At 32.2% G+C, this 19,014-nt stretch overlaps 1 protein-coding gene across 1 annotated transcript; it reads left to right on the top strand.

Annotated features, from left to right (window-relative positions):
* The first annotated feature begins 274 nt into the window (after positions 1–274).
* LOC143536555 (carotenoid 9,10(9',10')-cleavage dioxygenase 1-like) lies at positions 275–8,529 on the top strand. Its single transcript, XM_077030519.1, has 14 exons — positions 275–528; positions 2,766–2,836; positions 3,547–3,561; positions 3,660–3,771; positions 3,841–3,940; positions 4,086–4,148; positions 4,231–4,341; positions 4,435–4,619; positions 4,766–4,904; positions 5,002–5,119; positions 5,208–5,309; positions 5,741–5,992; positions 7,843–7,954; positions 8,395–8,529. Exons 1-14 carry the CDS (start codon positions 427–429, stop codon positions 8,527–8,529), a joined length of 1,617 nt encoding a protein of 538 aa, XP_076886634.1. The 5' UTR covers positions 275–426.
* Positions 8,530–19,014: the final 10,485 nt, after the last annotated feature.

Raw genomic sequence — 19,014 nt, 5'->3', positions numbered from 1 at the left:
ATGGCCTTATAAAATATGACTAAAAAATTATATACCTATTACTCATGACCTCTCTATCAAGATATCTATTTAAACATTCTAGTATTACATGTCACGATCCACTTGTACTTAAAACATATGTAACTATACTTGCCCTGAAATACACGCATTGTATGTTGAATACTTTGCATGTGAATTAAAAACCTTTTTCACACATGAACCCGCTCATGTATACATATATTTATGACACTTTCTGTTTGACTGTAATTGTAAACATACTTTACACTTATTGATAAACAACACCTTTCATCTCATTTACTTGGATTGAAACAGATTGGCAGCATTGAAGCGGAAACCGTTGGAGGAGTGGTGGTGGTTAAGCCTAAGCCCAACAAAGGCCTTACTTCCAAAGTAGTTGATTGGTTGGAGAAGTTTATAGTGAAGCTAATGTATGATTCATCACAACCTCATCACTGGCGCTCTGGTAATTTTGCTCCCGTTCATGAGACTCCTCCTTCCGAGCATCTCCCTGTGATCGGTCACCTACCGGTTAGTTTTACGTATCTATAACTGGTAATCAGTTTGGGTCATATTCTTGATTTATGTTCGCTACTAAAATTTTATTAATATTGTTCTTACATTAATATAAGATAGTAAGAAAATAAGACATATATGATGAGGTGTAACCGAGCGATACAAACAAAACTGCCCCTCACGTGAAGGACGCGCTGATGGGTTTAACGGCCAGACTTAACTTAACAGGATTAATGAATTCGGGTTTAATTGCAAGTTAAATGAAACCACATGGACGAAAATCGCAAATTTAAAACTATTGTACTAAAACTGCATATTTGAACAAAGCAAAAGGACGAAAACCGTAAGTTACTCAAAATTTTATTAATATTGTTCTTACATTTATATAAGATAGTAAGAAAATAAGACAAATATGATGAGGTGTAACCGAGAGATTTTGTTCTTCAGTCTCCAATACCTTTCAACTAGCCAGGACTTTATGTCGTCTATTTTTTTTGTAGTCCATAATTGTAGATGAAGAAACTTAAACCTGGATCAACCTGTGAATCGTAAATCACTTTCAAATGTTATGGATTACACGCAAATGATTTATCGAATAAGATAGAGAATTCTTTTGATGGAATTGAATTTTGAGGTTTCTGTAAATGTGATGAGAAACCAGAGAATAAGTAATCGTATTCTCTTTTGAGTATTATATATGATTGAGAGAGTGAGAACCCCAAGGAATGAAAACACCGATTAATATAATCCAAATTCAGTTCCCATATAAGCCCAAATTAATTAATTAAAAGCCCAATTAAAATTACACTTAAGCCTAAGTAAATAATTACTTAAACCCAATTATAAAACCTAATAACAAAGGCAAAATACTAAACTTACCAACACTTTACAAACTTTGTAAACTAGCAGAGAAGAAATTAACAAGTAGACGAGTAAAAGTTGGTATTTGAAATTACTGTTTTTAAATCATGATTTTTGTGATTGTCTTTATTGATAGCTTTTAATTTCCAATATAATCTTTCATTGAGATCGTTACATTTTACTAAGAGCATACACTGTGAGCGGTACCGGGGGGGGGGGGGGGGGGGGGCGCTTTGGGCGTGGAACACCGTCGAGGGGCGATATAGAGGGCGATAAGGGGGTGAGGCTGCATCTAGACAACGGGTGACATGGGGAAGTTTGGTGGGACCATGGATGCTTCTCTCTCTCTCTCTCGCGTGGGCGCGCACACACATATACATACATATATACATACATACATATATAGGCAAAGTATAGAATGAAAACTCATTTGAGTTGAGAAAACCCTATGTAACATCAGGGTTAGGTTATAATAGGAAGTATACTTTTTATAGGAAGGATAAGAAGTAATCTTGTCCATTGATTTTGAATATGGATGGTTGAGATTAGTTTAGGGGGAAATCAAGTGTGAACACATGGTAAAGGGCATAAAAGGAATAACACATTTGTTGACTCTCTCTCTCTCTCCACATGCAAGGCACATGCCAAATTCCCCCATCATTTTAAAACGTCCATAACTTTTTTTTACGACGTTTTTATTGAAAAACAAATTCACCATAATAACGAGTGTCTTTTGATCAATATAATAATTAAAAAATTTAGTGGGATTTTTACAAATTGTGTTTTACAAAATTGTGTTATACAATAGTATTTTTCATTGTGTTTTTCCATTGTATTTTTTACATTGCGTCATACAATTGTGTTTTTTTCATTGTGTTTTTTTCCATTGTGTTTTTTACATCGTGTTTTTCATAGTGTTTTCCATTGTGTTTTTTCGGACTTTTCCGGCGAGGTGATGGCGGTGGGTGACGGTTGTGGTGGCGGTGGGCGGTGGAGTGGTGGTGATTGTAGAGAGTAAATATGTAATTGGGTTTTATGTAATTGGGTTTTTGAAATTAATGTAAGTGAGTTTTTGAAATTAAATTAAGTGAGTTTTGATATTTAAGTGTTAGACTAAAATACCCTCCTTCCTAGCCTTCTTAGGAAAATCAAATTCTTATTTGAACCTAACCCTATATATATATATACTGGGACGGTAAGGGGGCTTTAAACCACAACGAGGCTTTATGGATGAGGGCTTTAAAGCCGCGTTTTTATGTGGCGGTGACATGAAGGGGCGGTAAATCCCCTCCATAGTGTGTGGTCAAAGTAATAGTTAAGGAGTTCACTTATATTAATGCTTTTGTTTAACATGCAACTCTCATACTTGTCTGTTGGTGCTAATATTACAGGAGTGCCTAAATGGTGAGTTTGTTAGAGTAGGCCCTAATTCAAAGTTTCCTCCGGTGGCTGGATATCACTGGTACAAAACATCTACAATTGCTTTTTTGAAAGAATAAAACGTTTACATGTCTAACCGAACAAAGTCTTGATTATTGTGACAGATTAACATACTTTCTATTCAATTTTATATGTATATACAAGTGAAGTAGACAACTTTAATGACTCTATACTTAAATTTGTTCTGCATTGAACATGCCTATAGAAAACATTTAGTTGAAACTCTATCAATTGCCGAAGTTACCATTGCTTCATGTTGCCACTTGCCAATTTTCCAAGTTGTCACTTATGCATAGTTGATACTCAGAGAGTGTATTATCGACGGATGATCAGTCGCCACTAATTAACGATCAGTTCTAACTGGTCGTCAATTCGTACTCACCACCATTTTTCTTGCAAGTTTCCACCAATCATGCAAAACTGAAGTAACCTCTCTGGACCTTGGACCCAATCGGGGTGTTGCCATGCCAAGGGGTGACGCCCCTTGGGAACCCCTTTGGCTAGAGGCTTCGCCTCTTAGAACCTTAGAGGTTCGCTTGTGCCCAAAAATAATAAGTGTTAATCGACACCTACTTCACATCTTCTACTTGTGTCACATGCTTACTATGATTTCTTTTTAGATTTTAAGTAATATAATTAAGCTAAACCCAAATGCTTTGATGACACTAAAATTACTAATGCATGCTGATTATTATCTTAACTTTCAATGATCCTTATTTTATATTCTTGCAGGTTTGATGGGGATGGGTACGTATGTGTTATTTTCCCTTTGATCATCTCTACTATTACACTTATATGTTTTAAAGATTCCATTTCCAATATTTGTTACCTTACCCAACATGCAGCATGATACATGGGTTGCGAATAAAAGATGGAACACCAACTTATGTGTCACGTTATGTAAGAACATCTCGTTTGGAACAAGAGGAATTTTTTGGTGAATCTAAGTTTACAAAGGTATTCCTCTCAACCTGTATCCAAACATCTTATATGTTTTTGACAAAAATGCATGCGCATTATTCTCAGATTGGAGATCTTAAAAGGCTGTTTGGACTTTTAATGATCCTTCTGGAGAAGATTAGATCAGAGCTCAAAGTCCTTGATCTTTCATATGGCAATGGGACAGGTAGGTTGGTTCATTTTCACCATTTTGGTTATCATGCTTAACAATTATAATTTTTGTTAATTATGTATGTATTGTATTAATTAGTTATTTATAATAACACATTTACTTATTTTTACAATTTTCATATTATTTTATTTTCTTTTAGGAAACACAGCTCTCATATATCATCATGGAAGGCTCTTGGCGTTATTCGAAGGGGATAAACCATGTATGCGTGCTCGAGAAGATTTATGATATTTTGTGACATTTCCTATTCTATAAAATTTACATAATTTATAAATTTCAACTAGATGTTATCAAAGTATTGGAGGATGGTGACCTACAAACTCTTGGATTGATGAATTATGATCAAAGACTTTGTCACAACTTCACTGCTCACCCTAAGATTGATCCAGTCACCGGTATGTTAAGCCTTTTATATCCACTAGCTAATTGAATTTTTTGATGGAATAAATTTATAGTTCATTAGTTCTTAATGTAGATTTTGTTTGCAGGTGAGATGTTTGCATTTGGATATTCGCAAACACCCCCATACGTCTTGTATCGTGTGATTTCAAGACATGGTGTTATGAATGATCCTGTGCAAATAACAGTACCAGAAACGATAATGATGCATGACTTTGCGATTACTCAGAATTATGCAGTTTTCATGGATCTACCTTTGTACTTTAGACCAAAAGTATTTTCTTTTATATCCCAATTATGGCACTATATGTTGCGCTATATAAGCCATTAATAAACCCGGTTTAAAGTACATGAAACATGTTTATCAACAACTGGTCTGTGGTTTAATTGTAAAATTTGTCTTTCTTTTTGTGACTCTAGGAAATGGTGACAGATAAGAAGTTTAGTTACGCATTTGACACAACCAAGAAAGCGCGATTTGGCATCCTTCCTCGGTACGCAAAGAACGAACTCCAAATTAAATGGTTTGAACTTCCAACTTGCTTCATATTTCACAATGGTGATTTTCTTACCTTCATCAACACATACATCAAAACTTCAAAATGTTAAGTTGTTATATTATAATTTATAAACATCATATATATCTTGACTTGCAGCCAATGCATGGGAGGAAGGAGATGAAGTTGTTTTAATTACATGCCGGCTTCATAATCCAAATTTAGATATGGTTGGTGGAGGTCTTAAAGAAAGAGTTGATAATTTCAAAAGTGAGCTGTAAGTTTCAACTCTGATTCCTCATTTAAGGTTAAATATGCATGGAATTTAAGTAAATTTAAATTAAATTTTGAAATTTGATTTTCAGGTATGAGATGAGATTCAACATGGAGACTGGACTAGCTTCTCAGAAAAAGCTATCAGAATCAGTTGTTGATTTTCCTAGGGTGAACCATTTTTACACTGGCAGGTGAATTAATTCATCATAAACAAATTTTTGAATATTATTTTAATTAATTAAATATAATTATTATATTTATGTAATCTTAAAAATCTCTCATGTAACTCAGAATTAAAAATATAAACAAGTTTTATTTATAATTACCTTCACATTTGTATATTTAAATATTAAAAGTTTAGAATCATATAAAGAAAATACCAAATTTTAAATATATATGAAGAAAAATAGTTTGATTGTTTAAATATTTACTTCTATCTAAGAGATAATTGTTAATATAAACCATTGATAAAAACATTAAAGGATTTAGATTCATTCTTTATTGCATATATGTGCTTGTGTGTCACATATACATATTTTTAAGAATTTAAACATTGATAAAAAAACTAATGTAATTTGGTTTGTTCTTTTTGTTCTCGCAATAATTTAGTGCATGATTTCAGAAAACAACGATATGTTTATGCAACTAAGCTCCAATGCATTGGAAAGGTGACAGGGATTGTGAAATTCGATTTGCAAGCAGAACCTGAAGTGGGAAAAATAAAGGTTGAAACCGGAGGAAATATTGAAGGAATATACGAGTTGGGGCCAGGTAGGTTTGGTTCAGAGGCCATATTTGTTCCTAATCAACCTGGAATTGATAGAAAAGAAGATGATGGCTACTTGATCTTCTTTACACACGATGAAAACACAAGGTATATATATATATAAGCTACACAACTATATAATATATATATAAATATAGGAGTGGGATCAAATGAAAACTCCTTTTAAAAAAAAACTTGAAAACTTCTAAAAAATTATTTTAACTTTTTTTTAAAATTTTTTTTGAAGTTTCTTTTTTTTTTTCCATTATTCATATATGTTGTTATTGGTTTCAAAAAAAATAGAAACAAAAACTTGTCGGTAACCTCGACGGTGTAGTGCACATGTGTAATAGTGTGCATTGCATATATACAAAAGTGTTGTATTGCGTAGAATACAACACTATTGCACATATTTGATACTCATTGTTGTATATATGTAATATAAGACTAATACGCACATCAAATACGCATTAGTACGTATGTGTAATATAACATTAACGCACATGTGCACTACATCGACTTTTATTTTATTATTATTTTTTTTCCATATAATACAACACTACTACACATATACATTACACAAATATTGAATGTATGCAATTAAACACTATTGAACTTAAAAATACACAATAATACACAAGTGTAATACAACGGTATCGCACAGTAATACTTATGTGTATTACAACGGGGTTTTTTTTTTAATTTTTTTGAGTGAAGGGTAAGAAAATATAAGAATAATGGCAAAAACAGAATTTTGAAAATATTTTTTTATTTTTAATTAAAAATAATTCTTTAGGAGTTTTTAAGTTTTCTCCCGATATATATATATATATATAAAAGATTGGGTTCATTTCAGAAGTGTTTTTAGTGCGAGAAGTGCGAGAAGAGATTCTGGTCAATCATAAGTTTTCTTTTTAATTTCAGATTATTTAATTGTAAAAGTATATTAGTAAATGGTTTAAGAGTTTCTTTTGGTAATTAATACTAATTAATGTTAAGTTACAAATGATTATACATTTATTTTTATTTTTTAATTAGATTAAATCTTTAAACAATTCATAAAACAAAACCATCATACTCATACTATAAAAAATATAAATATATTAACCATCATAACACACAAATCATAATATTAACCTACACATACAAAAACTAGTTCATGTTATCACCTACACAGATCACAATATTTATACATGCACATAACTAGTTCATGTTAACCTACATGAATCACAATAATAACCCACATATACAAATTTACTTCATGTCATAGCCTACCCATTTGTATTTACATACACATATCAGAATATTAACCTACACAAACAAACCTTGTTCATGATATCACATAAAATTAATAGTATTAACTTAAACTTGTAAAATATTCGCAATTTAGGAACACATCATATTTTTTTATAATTTTAATTATTTTATAGTCTATCTTTTATGTATAGGCAAATACGAGTTATGTGTGGATGAATATTATTTATATGTAGGTGAAAATAAAATGAACTAGCAAGCTGTGTAGGTGAATACGATATATGTGTAGGTAAATATTAGTTATTTGTTGGTGAAAAATAAAAGAAACAAAATTAGTGTAAGAGAAAATAAGTTGTGTTAGTAAATACGAATTACATTTTGATAAAAATAAAAATAACTAACAATTTGTATAATTGCATATAAGATATGTGTAGATTATTATGTTACTTGTGTAGGTGATCAATTTAATACAATTCACCTACATATACATTTTTTTATATGTAGGTAATAAATAATTCAAATTTGTAACTTTCTATAATAATTAATATGAAGAATATTTTAGGAGTAATTAGAGGAATTAATGCATTGAACAAATTAGAGATAATCAAGTTGAGATCGACTTCTCGCACTTCTCGCTATAATATCACTTCTCGCATGATCCATCCCCTATATATATATATAGTGATATATGATTATGTGGATAGGAAATCATCAGTGACAGTAATAGATGCCAAAACAATGTCTCCTAATCCGGTTGCGATTGTTCCATTGCCTCATAGAGTTCCATATGGTTTCCATGCCTACTTTGCTACAGAGGTCAGTAAACTAGATGAGTAATGTTTACTAAATCCTTTTTGTTAAATGTTTGATTACCATCTCATATGTGTTGCTATTAAACTGTTTTTTCTTTATATTTCCATACCCCCCCCCCCCTTTTATGATTATTGAGCAGGAATAAATTCAAGAGCAATCTATCTGAGGTCTTTTTCATTGAAGGGTGACGAGTTAATTCAAAATTGTAATGGTTAAAAGAATGAAGATTGCCAAAGAAATAGAAGTCTAGTTGCCAAAGCATTAATGTGGCCAAGCCGTTTTGCAGCATTAAGGAGGAGCCATTAAAATATTAGCAAGTTGTCAACAATATGTTTCTTATGCTGTGTCTCTGGTATTCTTGTATTTCCTATTTAAAGACAAAGTTGCTATCAAGAATAATTTGAATCATTCTAACTTTTTGTGTATTTTCATATTTGTTATAGTTCTATAACAAACATTGTGGTATTAGAGCCACCGACTCACTTGTTTACATATACGATCATTCAAATATGGGTAACAACGCATCTAGAACTACACAGCCTCTCAATCCCGTGTTCAAAGGGGATCGAGGGCTATGAATTTCCAGAGCTTCATGGACTCATACTGAACTCCCTCTTAAGTTCTCAGAATTTGTGGGAGATAGATTTTAGTAGAAAGGATGAAGATCAAGGTAGATTGAAAGAAAATATGAAATGAGATTCCAAAGCAATGGCAGCTATTGTAACATTTCGGATTTTCTAAACCCGTATTCGTGTACGTTAAACCCGACCCGAAACATTTTTAGATATTTATTATTATTGAAAATCAAATATTCATAAGTAATTAAGTTTCATATGTTCCCTTTAGGCCCTCCATGTTTTATATATTGATTATTCCTTATTATATCATAACACGTTCAATAAGAGACCAAATAACAAACTTTAAGGACCAAAATGTAAAAAATGGAATTTTCTCCCTCTTGTGGCCGGAGCGCCGCACGACGGCGGCCTTCCCTATGGTTGCACGGCGCGGTGGGATCCCTGCACAATTTGATTGTTCAATTTTCTTTCCTAGTTTGTTTTTGGCCTGAAATCGTTTATTTTAGAACTAAATCGAGTGAATTAAGCCCCAAGAAATCCCCCAAAGCTTAGATACATGTCCATATTCATTAACCCTTGTCCAAGGACGAAATTTACTGATTATATTATTGATTTGATCATTAAAAACATATTCGGTTTCCTTAAACGAGTAAACTAATCTAATTGGTTCGTTTTTGCATATATTATATAAACAAGTCACATATAATCTGCCATAAACTTTTCTCATACCCTAATATACTAACCCTAGCCGTCACCTACCTATGGTCATCATCAAATCCTTTGGTTTTTACATTATTGTTGAAGCTACACGCTTAATAGGTTGACTTTGCTTATGCACCGACCTTTGACTTCATCTCTTGATCGATCATTTCACTTTCCGGGTAAGTTGTAAACTGTAAAATAGTTCATATATATATATATTCTCTAGTAAATATATATGATCGTTAATATCGGGTCTTGTGGTACGGCACTTTCAAGAGTTGGATGGGCTACTGAGTTGACTATACTTCTCACCTCTCGGACTAAGCACCAAATATAGTGCTCAATACGCTTAGGTTCCGGGATAATTAGTCATGGCCCTAGACGGGCCAATATGTTGAAATGATTGGTATACACCAAATGATCAGCTCCCTCTCATTCCTAAAATCCATAATATTCATGTTCCAGTTTATGAATTTCATTTCACGGGAAAAAATGTTCCAGTACCAGTGTCTTAAATTTAGCCCAAGTCATATGGTTAACTACTTCTTGTCCCCAGGTTTGTACAATTGTGTTCCATCACAGTGAGGCATGGTCGGTGAATGCACATATATTATACTTAACTATACAATATGTTGGACAGTTGCTAATATTGATGATCGATTCAGTCTTTTCAATCCATTTTACTAATCCGTTTGGTCCTTCAGTACCACTAAATTCGATAGGTTTACACGACATGAAGTGTTTAATTAAGTATTCCTGTCGTGGGGGATTTAAATTATCATGACCCTCGTTTGCGTTCGGTGTAGAATTAACGTTCATGTTCATATTGATATCCGGTGGGAGATTATTATTTATGGTCGTATTATTATTAAGCGGGGGAATAATATATGTAGCTGTGTTAGTATTCAACGGGAAAGTAGTATTTGTGGTCGTATCAGTGCTTGGAGGTTCATTAACGTTTGTAGCTGCATGAATACTGGCAGTGACTTGTGCTACTATAGTCGAAATCACCGCCTGCATTTGCCGAGCAATCATTTCGGCCACGTCCGCCTTAGATAACGTGTTTGCTATCTTCGGGGCCATTCTATAATATTCATCAAATATACGTAAATTTATACCAATTTCATCATATAGCGCATCGTAAAGGTAATCATGATAATAAAATACAAGTATACCAAATAACACCTCTGCATTACACATATCTGTTACTGTACATATATACAAAAAATAACACACACTTAGCCTAGTAAAGGCCAGTGCTTGTATATGCGTATCAAAATTTGTCACTAAGTGACGAGTAGACTTAATCCGGTAAGGGCCGGTGCATATAATGAATTGATCCAAAAACATCCTCCATATCAGCATAGCACACTACTAGATGCTTATATAGAGTATCAAAGACTGTATACAACAGTATCGTACTATCCATATCTATATCTATCCATATATGCAGGTCATGCTTTTGTAAATCAGAATGCTTCCGAGAAGAATATCATGAAGATTTAACTCCTTGTAATGGTATTAGTTTCTCTAAAGATATAGTTCTTTTATGAAAAGAAATAAAGAATCCAATAATATTATTAGGATCATATCTAGTTAAATGCCCTTCATTCTACTTTTATGATTCAGGTTCGAACGTACTTCTAGGAAGTGATTTTTTAGAAATATTCAATAAAATAACTTTTGATATAGTAGCATATCAAATAATACTAAAAACATTATGTCACCACTTAATATTGGTTAAAAGAATAAAAAATGCATATGAAAGAAATTTCCAATTAATTTTACAAAACACACAAGCCAGCGTGATGATATAGGTTACACACCAAACCCAAAACTTGAGAAAGGAATACCAATTCTACAATATAACCCAGAAAAACCATTGGACTATTAAGTAAATCTAAGAAATTTAGATATCCATATTGAAAATATAAAACATAAATTAAAGTAATGTTATACAGATAACCCATTAGAATTTTGGGAAAAAGCCAGATAACAGCAAAATTAGAAATGAAAAATATAGATAAAAAATAAGAATAAAGCCCATGAGATATAATCCAAAAGACCAGAAAGAATTCAGCACTCAATTAAAAGAACTCTTAGATTTAAAATTAATCAGAGCTAGCCATAGCCCACATAGCTCACCAGCATTCTTGGTAAGAAAGCATGCAGAAATCACAAGAGGTAAGCGTAGGATGGTAATAAATTATAAAAAATTAAATGATAATACAGATTTTGATGGATATTTTTTTACTCATAAAGAAAGTTTAATAAATTGCACTAGAAATAAAAGGATATTTTCTAAGTTTGATTACAAAAGTGGATTTTGACAGATAAGAATATGCCCTGATAGTAATCTTTACACTACATTTTCTACTCCTCTAGGACAATACGAATGGCTTGTAATGCCTTTTGGTTAAAAAATGCTCCACAGATATTTCAAAGAAAAATGGATACTATATTTAAGAATTATGATTTTATTTTTATCTATATTGATAATATTTTAATATTATCTGATAATATTAAAGGTCATTTAAAACATCTTGAGTTATTTATAAATTTATGTATAAAACATGGATTATCTGAACGAAAAACTAGCTTACTACAAGATAACATTGATTTTTTAGGAATGAAAATAGATGGTAAAGGGATAAAACTCCTAAGCCGTATTCTTGAAAAGATTGCATCATTTGCTAACAAATTAACAAATAAAAAACAAGTACAAAGCTTTCTTGGCATATTAAATTATGCTTTAGATTTTATTTAAAATCTTTATAGAATAAAAAAAACCCTTTCAACATTTACTAAAAAAAGATAAAATATTTAGTTTTGATGAAAGCCTAAAAGCCCAAGTAAAAAATATAAAAGAATATTGTAAAAATTTTGCCAAAATTACATTTACCAAAAGAAAACGATGATTTAATTTTAGAAACTGATGCTTCAGAATATTATTGGAATGGGATACTTAAAAAGATAGATTATGACTCCGAAAAGAAAAAAATTGGTGAAAGCATTTGTAGATACTGTTCAGGTACTTTTAGTGACACTAAAACTAGATATAATATTAACGAAAAAAGAGCTTTTAGCGGTTGTGAAACGCTGTCAAAAGCTTTATTACTTTCTATTGCCAGTTAGATTTTTATTAAGAACTGGTAAAAGCTTTTATAAAAAAAACTTGCCTTTTAAAACTTGAGTATAAAAGATTAATTAGATGACAAACTTTACTATCTAAGTACAATTTTGGCATAGAAATAATTAAATCTGAGAAAAATGTCTTAGAAGATTTTTTAACCAGAGGTGGAAGAAAGCGTAGCTCAAAAAATGGATAAGTACCTTGAAGACATGGATAGGCAGGTGATGTCGATAAAAGAAATTTTAAAAGACATTAAAGAAATGTTGTGTTACTTTAATACTCTCCTGAAGAGGTCTCGGACCTTAAAGATTTAATCACAAAAAATTGTCTTATTATAGATTCAAAAATAGTTTTCTATGAATTCGATAAAAGATTTCAGTTTTAAACCACATTCAGGAAAAACTTCTAATTTTGAAAATGTTTTTCAAGAAATACCATCTCAACAAAATCCTTTTGAACAACAATGGTTTAAAGTGAAAGAATTATATAACCTTGGAAATACGGACATAAGATATGTTGATTGTACTGGTCTGATTCTGGAAGTGCAAAGATATGAGGGAGTGGTTGCTGGTGGGTTGGAGGTGCGATGGAGCTGAGTTGGTCGATGATGGCGGTCTGCTTGAGTAATGGTACTGTCCGGCTAGGGATTGTAATGGGTCGGGTTTACCATTCCCAAACCCATACCCGATTATGAAAGCTTGTCCCAAACTCGTCCAATCCTGTCGGGTTTTAATCGGGTAATTACCCGTCGGGTTTCGGGTTTTCCCATCGGGTTTCGAATATGGTTTTGTCAAAATACCCATCGGGTATGCCCGGCCCAAAACCCATCGGGTTTCTATCGAATTTTGACAAAATATAACTAATCGATTACAAATAATTATTACTATAAAATTGTCTCAAATAATTGCTATAACAAGTTTCAACAAATAATAGTATACTATATATAAATATAGAAAAAGTTATGTCAGGTACATCAGGTATATAATCCGGGTAAATGGGATAATGTTATCGGGTAATCGGGTATATTGCAAATCCCAAACGCGTCCCAAACCCACGAAAAATTTCAAAACTAATCCCAAACCCTAATGGGTCAGGTATTACTCGCCCCATTTATGTTGGGTTTCGGGTTTTCCCATCGGGTTCGGGTTTCATTGTCATCCCTATGTCCGGCGGTTGAAGAGTGAGCTCAAGAGTATAGTGGTGGTACTGGCCTGGTTATATTATATATATATATATATATATATATATATATAGGGGATGGATCTTGTGAGAAGTGATTTTATAGCGAGAAGTGCGAGAAGTTAATCATAACCATTGATGATGATTGATCTATGGTCTACAATCAAAATGGTAATAGTGTAATTATGAGTTTCAACATCTTAATGAAAATTAATGGAGTTTCAAACAAAAAGGGCATGTTGGTATTTTGCTTTGTAAAAGCCACATTTGTAACTTACATTTCATTATTACATTCATAAATTTTAACTACATCATCTCTCAAATAAAATATTCTAATAATTTAAGCTTGCAAGAAAAGAAGTTATCACAACCTGCAAAAAAATCATATAATCTATATTATCAAAACTTTTTTATTACCAAATAAATTTGTGGGTTTCACCATACGTTTTCTAGTTTATACAAGCTAACACGTTCTTCAATGTTCATAAAAAACGTTGATCAACAATATGTTAAAGTTACATTATTTAGGAATTAATTAGTTTCACAGTTAATTTATTTACTAATTAAATTCATAATTTAAAAATGATTATGTTAAAAGTTACATTATTTATTTTGTTAGTGTATGTGGTATTTCAAATTGTGTATGTGTATTTTTTTCGCGTGTAGGTTCATTTATGCACTATGTAGGTTCATACATTTATTGTATTTGTGGTATTTTGAATTGTGTAAGTGTAATTTTTATCGTGTAGGTTCATTTATGTAATATGTAAGTTCATATATTTACTATGTAGGTGGTATTTTGAATAGTGTAGTTCTAATTTTTATCGTGTGTAGATTCATTTATGTACTTTGTAGGTTCATATATGTACTGTATATGTGGTTTTTTTTTGAATTATGTATGTGTATCTTTTTCACGTGTAGGTTCATTTAAGTAATGTGTAGGTTCATATATTTATTGTGTAGGTGATACATTGAATTGTGTATGTGTAATTTTTTTATCGTGTGTTGGTTCATTTATGTATTGTGTAGGTGGTATTTTTAAGTGAATATGTATAATTTATATAAAAAAATTGAAATTAAAATAGATGTAGATTTGTTTGTTGATAAACTGTAAATAAGATGTAAATAAGTTTATGTGTAAGATATGTTGTATGACGTGTAAGATATGTTGCTTAATGTGTAGGATATGTTTTATGATGTGTAGGGTATTTTTACCTACACAAAATTATTTTTGTCTACACTACATTAAATTTGTCAATGCTACATTAATTATGACTACACAAAATTAAAAGTGTGCATATACTACATTAGATATATGTCTACACCATACTACACTAATTATAACTACACAACATTTTAAAGTGCGTTTACAACACATTACGTAGCTATATCTATATTACTTATAAAATAATAATAATAATAATAATAATAATAATAATAATAACAACAACATTAATTAGTCATTTACAGAATAAAATGATTTTAAATCAAATAGATTACAATGGTTCAAATTTTATATGAAATAAAAAATAATAATAATAGTTTGTAAATTACCATTTGCTATTAACTTATCATTAATTATTAAACCATTAATGAGTATGAGTTACAAAATAAAATACTTTATGTTTCACTAATATAACCTTGCATATAAATAATCAAAATATAAAAAATAAATTATGTGATTGGTTAGAATCTCTTTTCGTAATAAGAAACACTTCTAAAATGAACCTAATCCTATACATACATATATATATATATATATGTGTGTGTGTGTATGTATAAGTATATGTATATAGATAGTTTATTTAATATATAATATATGTAATCTTGGATAACCTAGAGTTCAGGTTAAATATTTAGGACTGGAACAAATTATTTTATAAGTGATCTGATTCGAACAATTATAAAACATGGTTACTATTCTATAGAGTAATCCCTAATGACGATGATATTCATTACAGAAGAGCATTTCGTATAAAGATGGTTCTTTGTACCTTAGAAAATTTTTTTTAAAAGAGAATTTATAACTTATGGTGGGAAAAAAAATGCATTCTTTTGTTATGATAGCTCCTGCAAGAAAAACTCCCCTAGCAGCTAAAAAAATACATAGAAGACAAAATCAGATTTTTGGATACATGTATTATAGCTTTAAGCCCTCAGGCTCAACATGGACTTTGCTTCGAAAGAAAACATCAAATGAATATCTGTCCAGCTTGTTCTAAACAAAAAGATAGTATGCGTACTGATTCTCCAAAAGACAGTCAAACATCATCTGAAGATTAAGTTATTATTAATCTTATAATAAGATTTTATAAATAATACGATTTAATCAACAACGAATGAGCTCACATGGGACACATATGTCTAAAAGTTGGAGTGCATGGATCATATAAATCCAAATGTTAGAGTTCCTATTTCTGCAAAAATAAAGTGTGAATGTGATAAGCAAGAAGAGGTAAAAGCCAATAAAAGTTCAAGTTTCCATGAGAAGTCTTAATGTAACATCTCAGGAATAACATATTTAAGTTTTGGGTTAAAAATGACAATTCTAGAACTTAAAGGGTACAAAATAAAATTTTTGGTTTTTAGACCCATCGCGCTACGCGATGGGAAGATTATAACATTCATCGTGCTACGCGACGCAGTTCATCAAAATCAAGAAAAAGGGGGCGCCGCGCTACGCGATGGACAAAGGGGATCGGATCATCGCGCTACGCGATGACCGCATTAAGTAACCGGATCCACGTGTCAACACGTGGCAAGATCTTATCAATTACGGCGTCGCGCTACGTGATGGCCAAAGGAATGCTCCATCGCGCTACGCAATGGAAACCAAAATTTTCCTATAAAAGGGGAGTTACGAGTTTGAAGCCAAAGCATCCCAAAAACACCATTTCTTTCACACACTTAACATTGGAAAGCGTCTCCGATCACCATGAAGTTCCGAGATCCTGTTTTCTCGAGATTCGTGCGAGTATTGGAGTTCTGACACCCTGTAGATCGGTTAAGCGAGTTAGAAGCAAGGTTCTGTCAATCAAGCCGTCACTCTGCCTTAGTATTAGCATTCTCGAGTACTCACTAAGGTATGACCTAAGTTTAAGTTATTTCAATCATATTTTGATTAGCTTAGACTCAGTCAAGGCTATGGCATTTAACCTTGAAAGTACTTTTAAAACATTCACAAAAGGTTTTCAATCAAACATTATTTCTATGAAGATAATGTTATACAAAATTATATTTTGATGGGCATGTCGTAACTGTAAGGGAGATATCATAGTAGACTCTTCTTGCCTAAGGTAAGTAATTCGTACAAATCTCAATCAACTGCGGGACCCGTTTACTTACCTGGAGAAGTTTGCCAACGTGATAAACTCTATTAAGCCAAAGCATGCTATATCAGACGTCACACAAATACAATCATGATTTCAAACATTCATAATAATCAAGGATAAAACCAGACTTAAGGCCTCCAGTCTAATCAAGAAACACCATCAAGATATTCATTCAAAACCTGTTAATTTATAGGTTAATTATCATTCACATTCAAGAAGGTTTATCAATCGATCACACCGACAGTACATGTGAATACGTTAAACCTTTACAAACAATCAAAAACATATTTATACTCTATAAGATAGACAGGTGATTTGTCTAATAGAGTCAGTCAAACGTTTACATGAGATTACGTGATCTCTAAAACGTTGTAATACAAATTAGAAAATAAAAGAACTCAGACCGAATACACATGTGTCTGGATCCAAACATAACTGTTCAGCCTAAACAGTCAAAGGCTACGTGGCCGTGGGCTAACAGTCATATATAGTTCTCTGGTAAGGGCTACGTTGCTCGGAGAAATTGTGTGTGTGTAGGGCAACCAGAAATAGACATATTTCTGCTGAGCTTGTCAGGAAAACTATATTTGTATTATAATTGTTATTCAAATGTTTTTAGAGTCATAACGATTCAATAGCTGGAGTATTTTATTCCCCATTGCATGTAACTAAGTATTGATAATGTATGCAAGGATTAGAGTCGTCAAGAAGATAGAAGCTCGCATGCTAGATGGCTCAATTTTGATTAATTAAATCCTTGTAATATAAAACAATATTTTGTAAACAGTAACTTGGGTATTTAATTCCCAAGTAAATTTTTCAATGTAAATTAATATTATATTAACCTTTTAAAGTCTTCCGGTAAAATTAACCCATAAATTAACTCTGATACATTTACAAAACATATACCAACTATTGGTCACACGCCTAAACCTTAAGTCGGGGTGTGACAGGTTGGTATCAGAGCCACCGGTTTTAGCAAATTAGGTATTATGATAATAGTACCTAAGCTTTAACCATAAGTTTATTATTATTTTATTATTATATTCTGTAGGGAAAAGATAGGATTGGTAAACTTTCTATCCCTAAAACTAATTTAGTGCAAATGTCGTATATTAACTACTTTGGCCATAGACACCGAGTTGCTAGGAGATCTAACCCAACACCTAATCCTGATATGCCAGATATGGCTAGCAGTAATAACAATAGTTACTGCACCAACTTTTTTGGCCGGGAGCAGCCGATTGTTCCAAACTTACGGTATGGAATTCAACTGGTATACTTGCCGGGCAGTCAACAAATGTCGATCGAAATATCAGATGACACGGCAGAAAACATTCCGCAATATCACCCGTCGGAAATTCCTCAATATTATCCGTCGAAAGAGATAGAGGTACAAAGTAGATTCAAACTGGAGATTAGCACGGATTCATCCAGTTGGATGAATTGCCATTCAGATCAAAGCAGGTGGCATTTTGGATCTCCATCTCCGAATGCCCAAACATTTGCAGAACCCAGTCACCGTATCCCAGCACAATCTCAAATGCCAATAGATGACTCCTCTGAACCTGAGGAGGAAGATGAAAATGAGGAGACCGATCGTCAATTCCCACCGTATGTAGGCCCAATTCCGACCATTCTGAGCAAGCCAATGAGATACGTGAAGAGGGTTGTTTAATAAAGGAATTTTACATCAATAATATCCCGGACGAGGAAATGCATGCATATGTAGCCAACCGACATTTATATCTACGGGAAAATGCATATCTTTTCCCAGCATCATCCGCAGTGGGTGGATACCCAGTGGGTGCGGATGCTGCTGGGAAAAGATATGCATTTTCCCGTGGATCTTAGTTAAAAATGACTATTAGATTTCATTACATCTGAGTTTATCGCGTCCCGATTTGAAATATCAAATAATCAAGAGCAATTATAATTCCATTTCTCTAATAGTCGAGCGAACGTAAAGGATACCTTTTATATCTTGGTTTCGTAATTGAAAATGTATCACCTAATATCATACGATGACTATCCTACCTCTTGGTATGTGAAGTAACACTAGTAATGCACTAATCAGAGATATCAACTCCACAATTTACATCTAAAGCTAATGAATCAACACAAAAAAAATATAGATGT

The sequence above is a fragment of the Bidens hawaiensis genome, unplaced genomic scaffold, assembly GCF_021521415.1.
Source record: "Bidens hawaiensis isolate Kalapana, Puna unplaced genomic scaffold, B.hawaiensis_p1.1 tig00010814_1, whole genome shotgun sequence".
NCBI lineage: Eukaryota > Viridiplantae > Streptophyta > Magnoliopsida > Asterales > Asteraceae > Bidens > Bidens hawaiensis.
This window is presented reverse-complemented; position numbering and strand designations above follow the sequence as displayed.